The 18932-nt window shown below is 49.0% G+C and overlaps 2 protein-coding genes across 2 annotated transcripts; both read right to left on the reverse strand.

Annotated features, from left to right (window-relative positions):
• Positions 1–3539: 3539 nt before the first annotated feature.
• DCST1 (DC-STAMP domain containing 1) lies at positions 3540–7856 on the reverse strand (the record flags this gene model as incomplete). Its single annotated transcript, XM_084222970.1, has 14 exons — positions 3540–3791; positions 3897–3986; positions 4817–4959; positions 5051–5167; positions 5283–5409; positions 5484–5579; positions 5672–5861; positions 5954–6108; positions 6187–6308; positions 6791–6934; positions 7061–7238; positions 7325–7464; positions 7545–7673; positions 7802–7856. 14 exons carry the CDS (start codon positions 7854–7856, stop codon positions 3540–3542), a joined length of 1938 nt encoding a protein of 645 aa, XP_084079096.1.
• A 194-nt stretch (positions 7857–8050) lies between these two features.
• On the reverse strand, positions 8051–18076 carry DCST2 (DC-STAMP domain containing 2; the record flags this gene model as incomplete). The annotated part of the gene is made up of 17 exons (XM_084222973.1): positions 8051–8070; positions 8546–8671; positions 8743–8900; positions 10854–11042; positions 11142–11235; positions 11314–11429; positions 11524–11654; positions 11737–11837; positions 11933–12100; positions 12181–12345; positions 13050–13207; positions 13290–13497; positions 13998–14063; positions 14164–14361; positions 14457–14558; positions 14677–14847; positions 17758–18076. The coding sequence occupies 17 exons, from the start codon at positions 18074–18076 to the stop codon at positions 8051–8053; spliced, it is 2490 nt and encodes an 829-aa protein (XP_084079099.1).
• Between the last annotated feature and the right edge of the window lie 856 nt (positions 18077–18932).

Raw genomic sequence — 18932 nt, forward strand, 5'->3', positions numbered from 1 at the left:
AAAAGAGACTTTCTAACACATCTCGGGGTGACTCTGACCAGCTAGAGACCTTGGGGGGGAGCAGGGGTCCCAGAAAGCCCAGCAAAGCCTGTCCCACACCCTGGGAAGGAGAACAATCCCACACCCTGGGAAGGAGAACAATCCCAGCACAGCCCAGCTGGGCCTGCCATGGAGCAGCAGTGGGAGCAGGGACCTGCATTGTCCCACTCCCAACAGGGTGACCGGGGTTCATTAGGAGCTGGAGTGACAGGACAAGGAGGAAAGGCTTCAAGCTGAGAGAGAGCAGGGTGAGGTTAGAAATTGTTCCCTGTGAGGGTGGTGAAGCACTGGCACAGGTGCCCAGAGCAGCTGTGGCTGCCCCTGGATCCCTGAAGTGTCCAAGGTCAGGTTGGACAGGGCTTGGAGCAATCTGGGATAGCAGATGATGTCCCTGCCACAGCAGGAGCAGGAATGACACGAGCTTTAAGGTTCCTTCCAACCCAAACCACCCCATGATTCCATGATTCTGTGACTCTGCCTTGGGAATGACTTTGGCCCTGGGGCTTGAAGCAGGTTTCTCTGCCAGAAGTGTAATAATGAGGCACCAAAGGCTCGGGGAAATTCAGCTTGGCAATTACAAGCTGTGAGCAACAGGACTCGATGTGCTCCTGGAGAATTAAACCCATGGTCAGCAGGCTGTGAGGATGACACTGCAGAATGCATCAGAATCAGAAACACTGTGATTAAAGGAACAAGGAACATGTGAATATTAATCTTCACCAGTGGAGAATGCTGTGTCCACAATGCTGCTGCTTCCATGGAAGGAGCCCAAGCCAAGGTGAAAAAAAGTGCTGAACAAATATTGGGATTGTTCTGGTAATGGGTTGGTTTGGTGGATGGAGTCCTGAACCATCAGTGAAAGTTGCAAACAACAAAAAGGAAAGGAAAAAGGAAAGGAAAAAGGAAAGGAAAAGAGAAAGGAAAAGGGGAAAGGAAAAGGGGAAAGGAAGAGGGGAAAGGAAGAGGGGAAAGGAAGAGGGGAAAGGAAAAGGGGAAAGGAAAAGGGGAAAGGAAAAGGGGAAAGGAAAGGAAAGGAAAGGAAAGGAAAGGAAAGGAAAGGAAAGGAAAGGAAAGGAAAGGAAAGGAAAGGAAAGGAAAGGAAAGGAAAGGAAAGGAAAGGAAAGGAAAGGAAAGGAAAGGAAAGGAAAGGAAAGGAAAGGAAAGGAAAGGAAAGGAAAGGAGAAAGGGGAAAGGGGAAAGGAAAAGGGGAAAGGGAAAGGAAGGAAAAGGGGAAAGGGAAAGGGAAAGGGAAAGGGAAAGGGAAAGGGAAAGGGAAAGGGAAAGGGAAAGGGAAAAGGAAAAGGGAAAGGAAAAAGGAAAAGGGAAAGGAAAAAGGAAAAGGGAAAGGGAAAGGAAAAAGGAAAAGGAAAAGGAAAAAGGAAAAGGGAAAGGATTGTCCTGCTGTCGCAGCCCCTGGGGCTCCCAGGGTGGGAAAATGGCTGATGCAAACAGGAGTGATGTTGTCAGTGGAATTTATATTAGTAAGGATCGGCATTGCCGTTGTTTATTGCAGATATCCTCATTTGCTCTCTTCTATCTCATCCTTTCCTTCTGTTCACGACGTGGAAATCACCGAGCTGGAAGAATTCCCGGGAAGGAGATTGAAAGGCTCCGAGCCACGGGGGGGTGGTGTTGTCCCAGGACAGGTTCTTTCTTTCAGCCAGCGTGCAGGAGGCCGAGCCGCACACAGGGCGAGGCATTTGATTTATTTACTGCTCTGTGCAGAGAGCAGGGCTGGGCAGCCTGGCTGGAGACAACAGAGTGGGACTGGGAGATGAAATGTGGGCGCCTCAAATATTCGGCACTGGAAAGGGCAGGAGGGGATGCGCTGGGGCCGGGTCTGCATCTCTGCCCGAGGGAAAGGGAGAGCCTACGGGTGTGGTGGTGAAAGCTCAGATCTGCCCGGCCACAGCTCCGCAGCTCAGGGACTTTAAAGGACGCAGTTCGGGGGAAAGGGTGATCCGAGCAGCGGAGCGCAGCCAGGAGGGAGTGAGCACACCACGGGATCCAAGGGTGGGCAGAGTGTTCTTTCTTTTCTTTTCTTTTCTTTTCTTTTCTTTTCTTTTCTTTTCTTTTCTTTTCTTTTCTTTTCTTTTCTTTTCTTTTCTTTTCTTTTCTTTTCTTTTCTTTTCTTTTCTCTTCTCTTCTCTTCTCTTCTCTTCTCTTCTCTTCTCTTCTCTTCTCTTCTCTTCTCTTCTCTTCTCTTCTCTTCTCTTCTCTTCTCTTCTCTTCTCTTCTCTTCTCTCTTCCATTCTCCCTTTCTTCCTTTCTTTCCCTCTCCCTTTCCCTTCCTTTCCCTCTCCCCTTTCCTTTCCTTTCCTTTCCTTTCCTTTCCTTTCCTTTCCTTTCCTTTCCTTTCCTTTCCTTTCCTTTCCTTTCCTTTCCTTTCCTTTCCTTTCCTTTCCTTTCCTTTCCTTTCCTTTCCTTTCCTTTCCTTTCCTTTCCTTTCCTTTCCTTTCCTTTCCTTTCCTTTCCTTTCCTTTCCTTTCCTTTCCTTTCCTTTCCTTTCCTTTCCTTTCCTTTCCTTTCCTTTCCTTTCCTTTCCTTTCCTTTCCTTTCCTTTCCTTTCCTTTCCTTTCCTTTCCTTTCCTTTCCTTTCCTTTCCTTTCCTTTCCTTTCCTTTCCTTTCCTTTCCTTTTTTGTTTGTGAGTTTCACTCAGTGCCAAATCCAAGTCATTTCACTTGTTGCCAATAACTACTGTTCTATTTGCAAAGACCTCTGGATAACCATGATTATCCCTCTCATTACTGCACAGAGATTGAAAACAACCTCCTCCCTTTTCCCCAGGATGGGAGTGGGGTGGGCAGGGAGTGCCAGCACATGGGAAGGGGCTGCCCCAGCCCCAGTGCCAGCCCCACAGGGCACCCTGGGCAGGATCTGGGCCAGTGGGGCTGGGGCTGCACAGGCAGCTGAGGGCTTCTGCCCCCCAGCTACGACTGAGAGATCATTTCCAGCACCTGGATTTGCCACCTGCATGAAAAAAGTGCCCATGCCCCTCATCAGCCACCTGGTCTGCCTGCTCATGCAGTTCAGATTCCTCTGCCAGGTGGTCAAGGGAGATGTGGGACCCATCCCCTGACCCTTGGGGGGCACAGTCATGCCTGGGGATTCCAGCTCTGCTGCCACCATCCCACTCCATCCCTGCAGCCATGAACTGCTGGAGCAAGGAGAAGGTCCCAGGGGACTTCAGCTCCAGGTGAACAGCTCCATACACATCCCCAGCCAGGAATTCAGGGCCAGCATCCTCTACTAGGTGTGTGCCTGGGCACCCTGTGGGTGCCTGTCCCCATGCCCAGGAGCAGGGTGGGGATCAGCTGTGAGAGACTGGAATGTTAAAGGCTCTTAACTCAAAATTGACCTTTCCAAAAGCAGCAGGTGCTCCACCTCCATCATCCAGTGTAATAGAGACCCCACCTTCAACATCCCCCTGGCAGACACACCCCACTTCACACCGTGCACAGGGTGGGGGGGGGATTGAAATATTTATTCCCAAATACCTTCATCCTGCATATCCCTGCTCCTCCTCATCCTCGCTGCTGTCCTGGACGAGGTTGGGGTCTGCAGGCCCACAGGCGAGGCAGGTGGCCCCCATCAGGCTCCAGCAGGACTCGCAGTACAAGGCAAAGCAGTCGGGATTGGGGCAGGGCTGGTGCTGGGGGGTCTCGGGGGTCCCACACAAGGTGCATTTCTCGCGCAAGCAGCGGCGCAGCCAGGGCCAGCGCCGGCGGCACCACCGCAGCAGCACCGTCCCCTGCAGCGAGGACAGACCCGTGTGGGGTCAAGGGACAGTGACAACCCCACCTGGCAGCCCGTGTCCCTGTCCCCACTCACCATCTCGGGCGGCTGCCGGGCTTGCCGGGCTACGCGCCCCGCGCTGCAGGTGCAGGAAATTCTTCCTCTGCCGCAGCAGTTTGTTGTACAGGAACAGCACTCGAGCCTTCTCCCTCTGTGCCAGCAGAGAGCGTGAGGGTCAGCAAAACCCACCCCAGAGCCACCCCCAGGTGTGCCCAGCCCTCGGGCTGCTCACCTTGGGGGAGTAGTGTTGCGGTGTGATTTCAGGGTTTACCTCAGAACCCCAGGTCCCTCCCCTGATAATTCCCCCCCAGGTGTGTCAGTCACCTCTCCTTTCCCCTCCCAGCACTGTCTGTCAGTCCTGGAATTCCAGGAGGGCAGATTCAAAGGATGCCCTCTACTCCCGGGGGGCACTGGGCCATCCAGGTGTCCTTTGTCCCTTGAGACCTCCCCTCCTGTATCTGGCTGGTGGCTCCCTCCCCCTTCCCCTGCCCCTTCCCCTGCCCCTTCCCTGCCCCTCTCCCCGGGGTTAAAAGAACAGCACCCACGGGGTCAGGAGTTCTGCTGGAGCTGTTGTGGGTTCAGAATAAAGCTCTGGATCCAAACCCTCCATCAGAACCGACTCCTTTCCTTCACCATCACCTCAAAGCTTCTCCACAGAGGGAAACCCAAGGAGCAGACCCCCCTTGGGAGGAGGCTCCATCCCACCACCACTGCAGCCCCGCCATGGCTGGACTTGTCTCCACGTGCCCAACAGCAACATCCAGCCAGCCAAAAGTGTCTCTGGGGTGAAACACCACAATTGCCACTATTTGGTAGAGATGCAGGGGCCAGACAAGCTAAGACACGTCCCATCCACAGCATTGGTAATATCAATATTTTGGCACCCAAACATGTGGCTACTCAGCCAGCAAAAACCCTGAGGGTCAGCAAAACCCACCCCAGAGCCCCCCCCAGGCTGTGCCCAGCCCTCAGGCTGCTCACCTTGGGGAAGTAGAAGGCGGCGATGGCGCGGCGCAGGCGGAACGGGTACACCTGGGCCAGGCAGAGCAGGGCCAGCAGGCCCAGGGGCAGGCAGGTGCTCAGGTACTGCTGCCTCGTCATCCCCGTGGGCCGTGGCAGGCAGACTGGGGACAGGGCACTGCTGTGAGCCCCCCGTGGCAGCCCCTGGCCAGGCGTGGGGCTGGCTGGGGGGGTCCATCCCTGGCAGGGGCTTACCGAGGTTGGAGGTCTCCACTTCGGTGTCGTAGGAGGTGTTGAGGGCCCCGATGGTGCCCCGCAGCAGCTGCGCCATCAGGGATGTGCCCATCACGTTCACAGACAAGTGGTGGCTGGCTGTGGGATGGGAGGATAGGGAGGCTGAGGAGGGTCTGGGAGGGATGAGGGGGTCCCTGCATTGCTGAGGGGCATGGTGGGACCACGGGCTGGCCCTCCAGGGCCGTGAGCTCACTTTGGTAGGAATACTGGATAAAGGAATGGTTCTGGATGATGCTGAGAACGGTGAAGATGAAGTGGTCCAGGCCACAGACAAAGAGGAGGAAGAGCAGGAGTGGGATGCACCTGAGCAGCTCCATCACCTGCAGGGAGTAGAGAAGCTGTCACAGCCTGCTGTCCCCAGCTCCGACCTCCCTGATTACCCCCAGCCCCTCACCATGTGCTGCCGCTCAGGCCGCTGCACGGTCGGCTTGCACGGGAAGATGAAAGATGAGATCTCCTCCTTGAGCAGGGGCAGCAATGACTGCTTGTTCTGGGCAAGGAGCAGAGAGTGTCTCAGTGCAGCCTCTGGGACACCCCACGGAGGGTGACGGGGCTGCCCTGCACCCCTTTCCCCTGCCCAACCTGCTCTCTACGCCGAGCATCGATTTGGCGGAAATAGGTGGTGATGTAGCAGTTGTCAAAGCCGATTTTGTGACAGTACTGATAGGTGTAGTAGAAAGCCCTGGTGGGAGAGGATAGGTCTGGGGTGAAGGAGACACTGGGTGCAGCCCCCAGGACCCCTCCCTTGTCTTTATGTCCCCTCTTAGACCTGCTGCCAAAGAAGGCAAGAAGGCCCCCACCCCTCTGCACCCCGCAGCTGGCACAGGGGTGCCACCCCCAGCCCCTGACCATCCCAAGGCTCACGAGAAGAAGACGAAGAGGAAGGTGAAGGACAGCAGCAGGCGGAAGAAGGAGACGGCCAGGCCCAGGCGGGCGCCTTCCTGCCGCAGCTGCGAGGTCACGTCCTCCCGCAGCTGCGCCGCTATCTCGGTGCCCACCAGCATGTCCTGGTGCTCCTCCTGTGGCAGAGGGGCCATGGGGCAGGGCAGGGCCATGGGCACAGGGGACGGGCACTCACAGGGTGCCCAGGCACTCACCTTGTAGGTAATGCTGGCGCTGAACTCCTGGCTGAGGCTGTTGACGGAGCCATTCACCTGGTCATACGTGTGCCCGAAGTTCCCATCCACGGGGATCCTCGCCTCACACCAACGCTTCATGACTGCAGAGGTGGCACAGGGATAGCAGTGGCTGTGGCCGCATGCCAGGGGCTGCGGGGGCAGAACTGGATCTGCCCCTCCAAGAGAGCATGTGCAGTAATCCGTGGTTTTCTGGGCTTTATATGAGTCCAAATCCGGCTAGCTCAGACTCTAGCCCACCCGGACTTGCATAGACAAAAGTAAAAGACGAGAAGCACTATTGGCTTGGGACAGGACACTTCTGGTGACAGCGAAAGAGGGCGTGGCACCCTTGCAGTGGAGTTTTATACCCAAGGGGATGGGGACTGGGACAGGTACCCATGGGACTGACCACCAGGTGTGTATAACAGGGGGGTGAGTGAGGGAGACACCATGTGATGGGGGAGGGGAAAAACCACCCACATGACCTAATATACTCAGTAAAATTTCCCATCACCCAGTGCAAAACAACAACTAAATAAACTATTTCGTGCAATACAACAAGCATGGGGTCAGGGTCACCTACATTTGACCATGTGGCAGAGGAACCCAAACTGCATGGGCAGGCAGATGAGGTGGTTGAAGAGGGGCAACTTCACTCGTTTCATGCATTTCTTGTACATTTTCCGGAAGTGGCTTGTGCAGCGCAGCAGGCCCAGCTTGATCACAGCTGGAGGACAGGAGGAGCCCTCAGCTGCCAGTGCAGCCCACCGGCCCAGCCCCCAGCCGGGGTGCCCAGTGGGATCCGGGGCAGCCCCCTCCCCACGCGCTGCCAGTCCCTGTGCACCCCGCTCACTGTCACAGCGAAGTCTGGTCTTTGTCTCGTAGAGCTGCTGGGTGCTGGGGGATGACCCCTTGCCCGTCTCTGGACGCTCTTTCAGGTCGTAGCCCTCGTCGCTGGCCACCTGCTCGTTCAGCTCCACGAAGGCTTCGGACACGTTGTGCATCTCGCTGTTGAGCGTCTCCGCACTCTTCTACCAGGGCACACACACAGACACAGGCAGAGGCTTGATGCTGCTCCCCCAGCCCCCCAGCAGCCCTGCCCCAGAGCCCTCCTCACCACCAGCTCCTCCATGACCTGGCGCAGGGGGGCTGTAGATGCGTGCCAGAGGTGTCCCGTGTGGTTGACCTGTAGCTCCACCACGCACTCCATCGAGCGCTTCGTCTCCATCAGGTTGTACCAGAGGTTGGTCCCGGGCCCTGGTGGCAGCAGGGGTGGCTCAGAGCCCAGCAGCTCCCAGGAGCCCACTGGGGGACACAGGGATATGGGGGGACCCTACCGTTGTAGATGGCAGCGAAGACAAAGGAGAGGACGTAGAGCCGACCCTCCTTGCCCAGGAACTTGGGCACCATGAGCAGGTTGGCACAGCGGAAGTGGGGGGACGTGGCCCAGCCCAGGGCAGTCACCCCTGTGCAGAGCAGACAGCTGAGCCCATGGTCCCCACAGAGAACCCCCTTCTCTGGGGGTCCTGATGGTTCTCAGACAGGGCTTCTGATGGTGCCCATCCCCTCAGCCCCCTCCCTGCCCCATCCTCACCTATCAGCCACCAGGTAAGCTTCACCTTCAGCGTCTCTGACACGTCCAGAGGCATGATGAGGAAGTGGCAGAGCCCTGGAACACCCAACAATGTTCCTTATTCTTCCTAATATTCATAATGTTCCAGTTCTTCCATTCTTCCAATGTACCTAATTCTTCCTCAAAGACTTAAAAACTCACCAACAATTTGCCAAGAGTTGGTAATACAAACCTCATCTCCAGCTCAAAAGGGACATCCACAAACAATAATCACACATTACATAGATCATCTGCTCATTACAGCACAGACAAACAACATTACAACACAGACAAAAGTACAAAAGACTCGTGACAGCATAATTAGATATAGATACAATATAATAGACATAGATATAGATATAGATATAGATATAGATATAGATATAGATATAGATATAGATATAGATATAGATATATAGATATAGATATAGATATAGATATAGATATAGATATAGATATAGATATAGATATAAATATAGATATAGATACAGATATAGATAGATGTAGACATAGACATAGACATAGACATAGACATAGACATAGACATAGACATAGATATAGGATAGATAGATAGATAGATAGATAGATAGATAGATAGATAGATAGATAGATAGATAGATGTATCATCTATATAATACAGAAAATGTATAGCAGTTCAGCTGTCTCTGAGGCCTGCCTTTTGCAGCTTTCCCCGACCCCTGTGACTTTGGGCATTCCCCCGCTCACCGAGGCCGAGGAACATCCCGAAGCCGGCTCCCAGGAAGGCTTTCCTGCAGCGGTACTCGTCGGGCCGGCTCCAGAGGAAGCGGCTGCACGGGCCGGGCAGGACCGAGAGCGCCACTCGCTTCAGGGCTGGGAGGGGACACGGGTGTCAGCCCTGCCCTGCCACAGCCCTGCCGGGGACAGGAGAGGCGGGAACTCACTGGTGTTGGGAGCTTTCTGAGCGCGGGGTTCTGCTCCAGGATGGGCGCCCGGGGGATGCTCCGATGGAGAGGGAGCGCGCTCGGGGGTCTGTAACACCACCACCTCCTGCAGCTCCCTGTCACTTCCCTCAGATTCATCCTCGTAGTCAAAGTCGGGTCTGCAGGGGGGAGAGGAGTGTTGGGGAGCAGCAGTCCGGGGGAGGGGGGAAATGGATTGATAGAAAATTTTATAGAAAATTTATAATATAGAAAAATTTTTTATATAGAATATCTCTGTCTATATCTCTATCTCTATCTCTATCTCATCTCTATCTCTATCTCTATCTCTATCTCTATCTCTATCTCTATCTCTATCTATATCTGTATCTGTATCTGTATCTATATCATCATCTATATCATCATCTATATCATCTATATCATCTATATCTATACCTATACCTATACCTATACCTATACCTATACCTATACCTATATCTATATAATTTTTAATATATCTATGTCGACATCTATAAACATAGATATTCATAAACATCATACATCTATAAACATATATATTATTATATACATATACTATGCATATAAAAATATATATTATAGAAAATTTATCATCTAGAATTATAGAAAATTGTATAGAAAATTTATAATATAGGGAAAATGTAATATATTTATTTATAGATATAAAATAAATAAATATATATATAATATAGAAAAACATATAGGAAAATTTAATACAGAATATATATATAAATATACATGTATGATATATATAATGTAGACCATTTATCATATAGAAAGGTAGAAAATAGTATCGAAAATTAGGTACAGAAAAATTTTACTTTTTTAATTCTAGAAAATTTTATAGAAATTTAAAGAAAAATTATAGAAAATTTTAATAGATGATCTTAAAAGAAAGTTTATAGAAAATGCAGAAAATTTTATAGAAATGTATAGAAAATTTATAAAAGTGTTTTAATAGAAAATTATGTATAGAAATTTTTGGGTTTTTTAAATTATAGAAAATTTTAATAGAAAGTTATAGAAAATTTATAGAAAATTTTTAATAGAAAATTTTATAGGAATTTATAGAAAATTTATAAAACTTTATAAAATAGATTTTAAAAAATATTTATTTGAAATATAGAAAATTTGCAAAGTTTGACAGAACTTTAGAATTTATAGAAAATGTTTAAAGTTTAAATTTATGGAAAAAAATTTAAATTTTGACAGAAGGTTCACATAGTGTGTATTTGTATGTAAACTTTGAGATAAGAAATGTTGATTTAGAAATATTATAGGACAGACATTGTTGAGAGAGAAATGGAACTAGAAACAAATTTTAAAGGATGGCTTTACAAATAAGACTAGATATTTTAGAGAAATAAAACTATGAAACATACATTGTAGTAGGACCCACAAGGAGTAGTTTTAGATTATTACTTTTGAGGTATTTACAGTATGGTGTGGTTAAAGCTAATAGACTAAGAAACACTTTTAGCATATTGTAATTCTGATTGTGATGGCGTGAATTATAACATCTGTATTGTCTCACCCTTCTCATGAGACTGAAAAAATATAAAAGTTTTTAAAACACCTGCCAGTTGCCCCATCTCTATGTCTGAAAAAAGTATAATCCAACACCAGTGCTGGAAGGGAAGGAGGACACTGCCATCCCCACAGGCAGCCTGTCACCATCATATTTTCTGGAAAAATCCCTTCAACGGGATTTCTCTCCTGGGAAGCTGAGAAGCCTCAGAGAAAAAGGAAAACAATATTATCTCATTTGCTTCTCCTGTGTTTTGCTGCTTTGGAATGTGTTTGGAGATTGTTTATCCAACAGGTGGTTGTTTCATTGGTTTCATGTGACTTGTTTTGACTCAATGACCAATTACAGTCAAGCTGTGTTGGGACTCTGGAAGGAGTCACGAGTTTTCTTTAGTATCTTTTAGCCTTCTGTAAGTATCCTTTCTGCATTCTTTAGTATAGTTTAGTATAGTATTCTTTAATATAATATAGTATCATAAAATAATAAATTAGCCTTCTAAGAACAGAGAGTCAGATTCATCACTCCTCCCTTTGTTGGGGGTCTCATAAAATACCACAGCAGCCCTCACCTGGACAGCAGCCCCTCGCTCTCCTCCTCCTCCAGCTGCTCCTGCAGCCTCCTGGATGTTTTGGAGGGGAGCCTCCAGCCCCTGATGATGTCCTTGATGCGCTGCAGCAGCCGCTGCCCTTGCTCCTGGCCCCGCAGCGCCTGCGCAGGGCCCGGCCACAGCTCCGCTGTCTCCTCGTCACTGGAGTCCCTGCAGGGCACAGAGGGCAGGGCTGAGCTGCAGCACCCCCCTCCCACACCTGCTGCAGCCCCCCAGGCTCAGGTGGGCTCCCAGCCCCCCTCTGCTCACAGCTCCTCATCCCCAGAGTCGGGGTAGCTCAGGGGGGCCATGCAGACGGAGCAGATGTTGTTCAGGGTTCTGCAGCAGTCACTGCAATACAGCCCTGTGGAAAACGGGGCAGTCAGGGGATGATGGTGAATTTTCTGGGGAGGGGGTCCTCAAACTGTGGGGGCTCCTATACCTTTGCAGTTGGGTGTGATGCAGGCAGTGAAATCTGGCCGCTCTGCCATCCCACAGGTCAGGCAATGTTTGCGCTGGATGCCCGCACGGCGAGCGAGGCGAGCTAGGAGAGGGAACCTGCAAGAACGTGAGGAGGCAATGCCATCCCAGAGGTCCTTGCCACAGACCCCCAGGGATGATGCTGCCCTTTTGCCCTCCTGGAAGAGCTTACCTGGAGATGAGGATAAGGAAGAGCTTGCTCTTCCCGCTGCTGGCCAAGCGCTGCGTGCCCCCTCGGCTCAGGGCGAACAACGCCCATTCCCGCCGTGCCCGGATGATGTTGTGGAGGAAGGCCAGGCGCTCCTGGCATGGAGGGGATGGGGTGAGGGCAGCTGGTGGCTCAGGGAGTGTAGAGGGGCACACACATGCACAGGGGGCTTCTCACCAGCTCACGGGATGGGAAGTAGTAGGCACACACTGCCCGGCGCAGGCGTGCCATGTAGGAACCGAAGACGGCGATGAAGAGCCAGATACCGTACAGGATTCCTGGTGGGAAGAAAACAAATTTAGTGGGGGGGCACCCCCCTACACCCCCCCACCTACCTGGGTCGTTGAGGGTGCAGCTGCCCTGGTCTGCACACCTATGGTGATGTAGGTGCTGTGGTCAGGCTCCACGGGCTGGATGAGGCAGACCTGGGACAGCACCGAGACCTCGCCCTCCTGCAGCGCGTTGAAGGCAGAGACCAGGTCCTGGTAGATCTCACTGGTGTAGCCCGTCCCGTTGACGCTGACGGTCATTGTCGACGGCGCTGTGGGCGAGCAGCTCAGACCTGGGGCCATCCCACAGCCCTGACCCTCAGCCAGCAGGGCACCCAAGGGTGCTGCTCACCCCTGGCAACGATCTCCGCGCTCAGCTGGTGCCGGAACAGGTCAAGTAGCCAGAAGATGCTGTAGTCAGCCAGGATGATGCTGAACCCCAGCAGCGTGTGGCGCAGGAACCCAAAGAGCTGCAGCCCGTACTGGCGTCGCTCACTCTTCGTCAGCCACAGCGCACCTGCACGGCCACGGGAGCACTGTGAGGCCGTGTCGGAGGGCTGAGGTTGGGCTGGAGGATGTTGGAACTCAGGATATCCCTTCGGGCATCCAGAGCTGCCAAGACCCCTGCCAGGGGGCTCAGAGACTCTGGCACGGAGCCCAGAACACCTGTGGGTTCCATTATGAACTGTGGAGCAAATTGCCAGCTTTATATGAAGATCTGCAAGTCTCTGCAGTTTAATTAGTGTAATAATAATATTTTCACTGGGTGAAAAAGTAGATTTTGGGATTTTTAGTATGGGGGTTTTGGGGGCAAGATGGAGAGATTTGGGTGTGTCTAGCCTTTCTGCTTCTTCTTCTCTGCCTCCATCTTCAGCTGTGATGTTGGCACTTTTAGATTGGTTTAGAGTAGAAGTTCACTGTCTAGTATAGGTGATACGTATTGGAAAATAATTGTAAACATGTAATACGTAGTTTTTGGTATAAAGAGATAATACTGCCCCAAGGGCAGTCAGACCGCCTGGAACTGTCCTGCTGGATTGATCCCAGCTGTGCAGGAGGAAAACTTTTTCTAGATAAGAAATAATAAATACTTCTGAGACTGAAAACAAAGATCTCCGACTCATCCTTCAATATCGCAGGCCGAGGCAGAGACTTTGTACACATCTCAGGGTTCCCCCTTGCAACCTTCGAGAGGGGGATACCCTCGGGGGTGGGGCTGACCTGGGGGGATGTAGCGGCCCCTCTCCAGCGCCGACAGGGGCAGCACGGTGGGTTTGCCCTGCTCTGCGCACCGCAGGTCCATCTCCACGAAGCGCCGCGTGATGTAAACGTTGTCAAAGGTGTCGTCCCGCAGGTAGCGGCGCCGGTAGCGAACAGCGCTGGGGGCACGGCGGGGGGAGCTGAGCATCTCCACACCACGTCCCCGTCCCTGTGGGTCACCAGGGCACTACTCACCGGTACCACAAGAAGAGGATGGCCAAGAAGGAGATGTAGGAGAAGAGCTCCAGGACATGGTGGTAGGGCTCCATGTGGTGCTGCACGGCCTCCATGATATCGGCAGACACCTCGCCCAGGCTCTTGCTGGCGTTGAGGTTGACGCTGAAGTGGTGCACGACTGAGATGTTGAACTCAAACTCGGCACGGACACGGTTCAGGGCGTCTGTGAGGGCTGCAGAGGTGATGAGAGGTGATGTGCACTGCAGCCAGAACCAGAAGAGGGGCGCAGAGAAGGACCCGTGTAGTGGTTTTGGTTTGTTAATTTGAGATTTTGTTGATTTTGACATTTTTTGGTTAATGTACTAAAGAGTGTGGTGGGTTTGGCGCTGGGTAATTACTAATGTACTTATTTCTTGTGAGGTAGGATCAGGAGAAAGGAAAAGTAAGTTTAAAACTTTAAAAGGGTATAAAGAAAAAAATTTATTAATAGTAACTTAAAGAAAGAGTACTAAGAATAAGAACAAAACTTTTAGAACACTTTTCTACTTGTTATAACTTTTTTTTCTTACTGATAATGTAAAGAAATAAAAGTTTAGTTAGTTTGCTACTTTTAGAATAGTCTTTTCTCATTTCTTTAGGGAGAGTGGTTTAAAGCTTTGTATCACTTCCACAGATGTCTCTTGTGCAAAACAATAACAACCCCCGACACCCACACAGCACGGGGATACTCACGGGCTGCGACGTTGGCCCGGATGAAGGTCTGGATGTACTTTGGGATGGTGCAGAACAGGATAGCAACTGCAGAGAGGGGAATCTCTGTAGGGCTGGGCCCCCATGATGGGGACACATCTGCCCCATCCCCCCATTAGCCCCCCGTGGCAGAGGGACAGGGACTCACAAGTGCTGATCATGCCGCAGAAGGACTTGAAGGTGAGGACAACATAGCAGATGTGGAAGAGGAGGGGCAGGGCACGCTCACACCTGTCCTTGGCCTTGTCCATGTAGCGAAGGCAGCTGGTGTGGGGATCCCCCAGCTCACGGTTACACATGTTACCAGCCCTCGACAGCCACATCCAAACGTTGCGCAGGGCCCGGGCTGTGGGCAGGGAGCGGGCATTGGAGACAGGGATGCTCTGAGAGGAGGGCAGGGGGTGCTGGGGCTGGGGACACCCCCGAGGACCCAACACTCACCAATGTGTCTGGTGGAGTCCATGATGGAGTGGACGAACTTACGGACACGGTCACCCATCACCTTGGCATTCTGGCCAATCTCCTTGATTTTCCTCTGCAAGTCTGCAGAGAGAGGGGACACCTGAGCGTACCCCAAAGAGTGAGAGCAGCCTGAGGCTGTCTGCTCCCCTCCAGGAAGGCCCCCTCCAGTCCCTCCACCTTCCCCCAGCCCCCTGCTCACTCAGCAGCGGTTCCTTGGCACGTTGCAGCCGCTCAGCCGTCTGGTTTTGGGCCAGCTCAGCCCCACAGGACAGCGCCTTGGCGACCTGGGAGACGTTGTGCATGAGATTGGTGCCAGGGCCTTGCACGGTCAGGCACAGCGCCAGCACCATGATCATCATCTTCCCCTCCTCTGCAAAGACAGGGCAAAAATCAGTCTCATAATCTGACAGGCAAGAACCAATCTCATAATCTGAGGGGGCAAGAATCAATCTCATAATCTGACAGGGAAAAATCAGTCTCATAATCTGACAAGGCAAGAATCAGTCTCATAATCTGAGTGGGCAAGAATTAGTCTCATAATTTGTCAGGGAAAAATCAGTCTCATAATCTGACAGGGAAAAATCAGTCTCATAATCTGACAGGGAAAAATCAGTCTCATAATCTGACAGCAAAGAATCAGTCTCATAATTTGTCAGGGAAAAATCAGTCTCATAATCTGACAAGGGAAAAATCAATCAATCTCATAATCTGACAGGCAAGAATCAATCTCATAATCTGACAGGGAAAAATCAATCAATCTTCTAATGTGACAGGCAAAAATCAGTCTCATAATTTGACAGGAAAAAATCAATCAATCTCATAATCTGACAGCAAAGAATCAGTCTCATAATTTGTCAGGGAAAAATCAGTCTCATAATCTGACAGGCAATAATCAGTCTCATAATCTGACAGGCAATAATCAGTCTCATAATCTGACAGGGAAAATCAGTCTCATAATTTGTCAGGAAAAAATCAGTCTCATAATCTGACAGGGAAAAATCAATCAATCTCATAATCTGACAGCAAAGAATCAGTCTCATAATTTGTCAGGGAAAAATCAGTCTCATAATCTGACAAGGAAAAATCAAATACTCTCATAATCTGACAGGCAAAAATCAGTCTCATAATCTGACAGGCAAAAATCAGTTTCATAATCTGACAGGCAATAATCAGTCTCATAATTTGTCAGGGAAAAATCAGTCTCATAATCTGACAGGGAAAAATCAATCAATCTCATAATCTGACAGGCAAAATCAGTCTCGTAATCTGACAGGGAAAAATCAGTCTCATAATCTGACACAAAATAATCAGTCTCATAATCTGAAGGTTGTGAATTCCATCCTCACACAGGGCACCACTAATGTTGGTTATTTAATTTCTTTTTTGTTTCTGTTAGGGTTGGGATTGAAAGCACTCAAGATGGTATTTCGTGTCTGGATTTAGATGTTTATTATTTTTTATCTATATTACAGTCTTATAAACTGTGAGTTCCACAGTATTTTACTAATAAATTACAAAATGGTTTTGTATTTATTTTTACAAGGTCTTTAAAGGAAAAAATATCTAATTAAGAGATGACACTTAAATTATTTTTATTTTTAACTCAATAACTAATAATTTGTGTTTTGCAATGTGGACTTTTTAAAGTTTAATTATAAAATACTAGTTAGATTTATGAAGAAGAAGGAGAAGAAGAAGGATTAGCTACTGTCTTAAATTTCTATCTAAGTTTTATATATATTACTATATTTTAAAACTTTAAGTTTTCTGTTAGGTCATATTACATACTTCTATTTCAACTACACACTTATAATCTTATTATTAATCTGTTACATATAGCTAATCTGCTATACATAATTTATAATATTATTATTAATATGTTGTATATAACTAATCTGTTATATATAATTGATAATCTTACTAATAATCTGTTACATATAACTAATCTACTATATATAATTTATATAGTAGATTAGTATTAATATTATCATTAATCTGTTATATAGAACTAAACTGCTATATATAATTTATAATTTTATTATTAATCTGCTATTCATAACTAATCTGCTATATATAATCTTATTATTATTCTGTAATATAGAACTAATCTGCTATATATAATATATAATCTTATAATTAATCTGTTATATAGAACAAATCTGCTATCTATAACTTCTTATCTTATTATTAATCTGTTATATATAACTAATCTGTTATATATAATTATATTATGAATCTGTTATATATAACGAATCTGCTAAGTATAATTTATATTCTTATTATTAATCTGTTATATATAAATAATGTGCTATATATAATTTATAATCTTATCATTAATCTTTTATATATAAATAATCTGTTATATAAAACTTCTTATAAATTTATTATTAATCTGTAATATATAAATAATATGTTATATTATATTATGAATCTGTTATATACAACTAATCTGCTAAATATAATTAATAATCTTATTATTAATCTGTTATATGTAATTTATAATCTTATTATTAATCTGATACATATAACTTATCTGCTAAATATAATTTATAATCTCATTATTAATCTGTTATAAACTAATTTTAGAAACTTTTTTTGTGGGTTTAGGTCAAATGTAATGTTCTCCTGAGGGTCTGCGTTTTTTAACACAGAAAGTTTAAATTTTTTAGTATCTAGGGTTCCAACTCAGCCCGGTTGCTCAGCCAGGAGCTGGCACCCCCTGGCACCCCATGGCTGCTCACTGGTGAAGAAATGTGGCAGTGCCAGCAGCACAACCATCCACGCCAACTCAGGAGGTTTTAGACCTCCTGAGGGTCTGTGTTTTTAACACAGAAAGTTTAAATTTTTTAGTATCTAGGGTTTGAACTCAGCTCTGCTGCTCAGCCAGGAGCTGGCACCCCCTGGCACCCCCGGTGCTCACTAGTGAAGAAGTGTGGCAGCACCAGCAGCGCAACCATCCATGCCAACTCAGGAGGCTTCTGACCTCCTAAGGGTCTGTGTTTTTTAACACAGAAAGTTTAAATTTTTTAGTATCTAGGGTTTGAACTCAGCTCTGCTGCTCAGCCAGAAGCTGGCACCCCCCCGGCACCCCCGGTGCTCACTGGTGAAGAAGTGTGGCAGCGCCAGCAGCACGACCATCCATGCCAACTCAGGAGGCTTCAGACCTCCTAAGGGTCTGTGTTTTTAACACAGAAAGTTTAAATTTTTTAGTATCTAAGGTCCCAACTTAGCCCTGGTGCTCAGCCACGAGCTGGCACCCCCCAGCACCCCCGGTGCTCACTGGTGAAGAAGTGTGGCAGCGCCAGCAGCACGACCATCCGCGTCTTCATGGAGAAGGCCATGCCCAGGCCCATCCCCGCGCCCATGAGCACGGTGACGCTCAGGCAGTACCAGACATTGTGGCCCTGCACCAGCAGCACCAGGGCCCCGTAAATGCTGGCCAGCAGCAGGCCCAGGGCGAGGCCGCCGAGGCTGCGGGCGAACTCCTGGGCCTTGCTGGGCTCCTCGGGCCTGCGCTTGGGCCCGGCCCGCGGGGCCCCGGGCTTGGGCAGGCCCCGCCGGGCCCGCAGGGCTCTGCCCAGACCCGAGACCAGCCTCATGGCGAGGCTGCTGCTGCTCCCTCCAGCTTTGTCTGATGGGAGAACTGCAGAGTGAGCGAGCAGCTTCCAAGGTGCTGCTGCACCGCCGGCAGGTCCTGCCCGCCGGTTTCCGTTGGGTTCAGAACCCCTGGGCAGTTTCAGTTGAGCTCTGCTGCACTGGGTGCCTGTCCGGGCTCGGGCTGTTATTTGTCTCTGCCCAGACAAGGGTGAGATGGGCTCGCTTCTCGGGCTCCAAAAGACAAGGCTGGACTCTCAGGTTCGGTCTTCAAGGTTGTTTATTATTTCTTATCTACAAAAATTTTCTTTCTGCCCAGCCGGGGTCTGACCAGCAAGGCAGCCAAAGGCACTCTGACTACCCACAGGGCGGTCGTATCTTTTTATAACAAAGTCTACGTAAACTATATTTATCTTTCGTCTCCAATACTTATAATTTTTATTACTAAGTGTACTTTTACTATAAACCTATCAAAAATACCTACGTCACACGGAAAATGGAAGACAAGAAGAAGGAGGAAGAACCATGTGGCAGGCCCTAACTCCCTCCATCTTGTTTTTCCAACCCCCCTGTACCGAAATCTTAAAAACTGTACTTTAACCTATAAATGTTCTATTTCTATATCCTTTACACACCAGTGATTCTTATATCCCCACATATAGGTGGTACATCTCTTGTAGGGTCAAAGTTGAGCCACCAGGTACTTTTTGCAACATTCCAAGGCTCCCGAGCTCCCCAAGGGTTCTCTCGGTAGCTCTGGCCCTCAGGAGAGGTGCGCTGAGTTCCCACAGGTGCCTTGCCCTGGGGTCTCTCCAATTTTTGGGGTTGCAGCCTCCTTTTTATCCCAATTTCCCTCTTTCT

The sequence above is a fragment of the Fringilla coelebs genome (assembly GCF_963513975.1).
Source record: "Fringilla coelebs genome assembly, chromosome: 29".
Classification (NCBI taxonomy): Eukaryota; Metazoa; Chordata; class Aves; order Passeriformes; family Fringillidae; genus Fringilla; species Fringilla coelebs.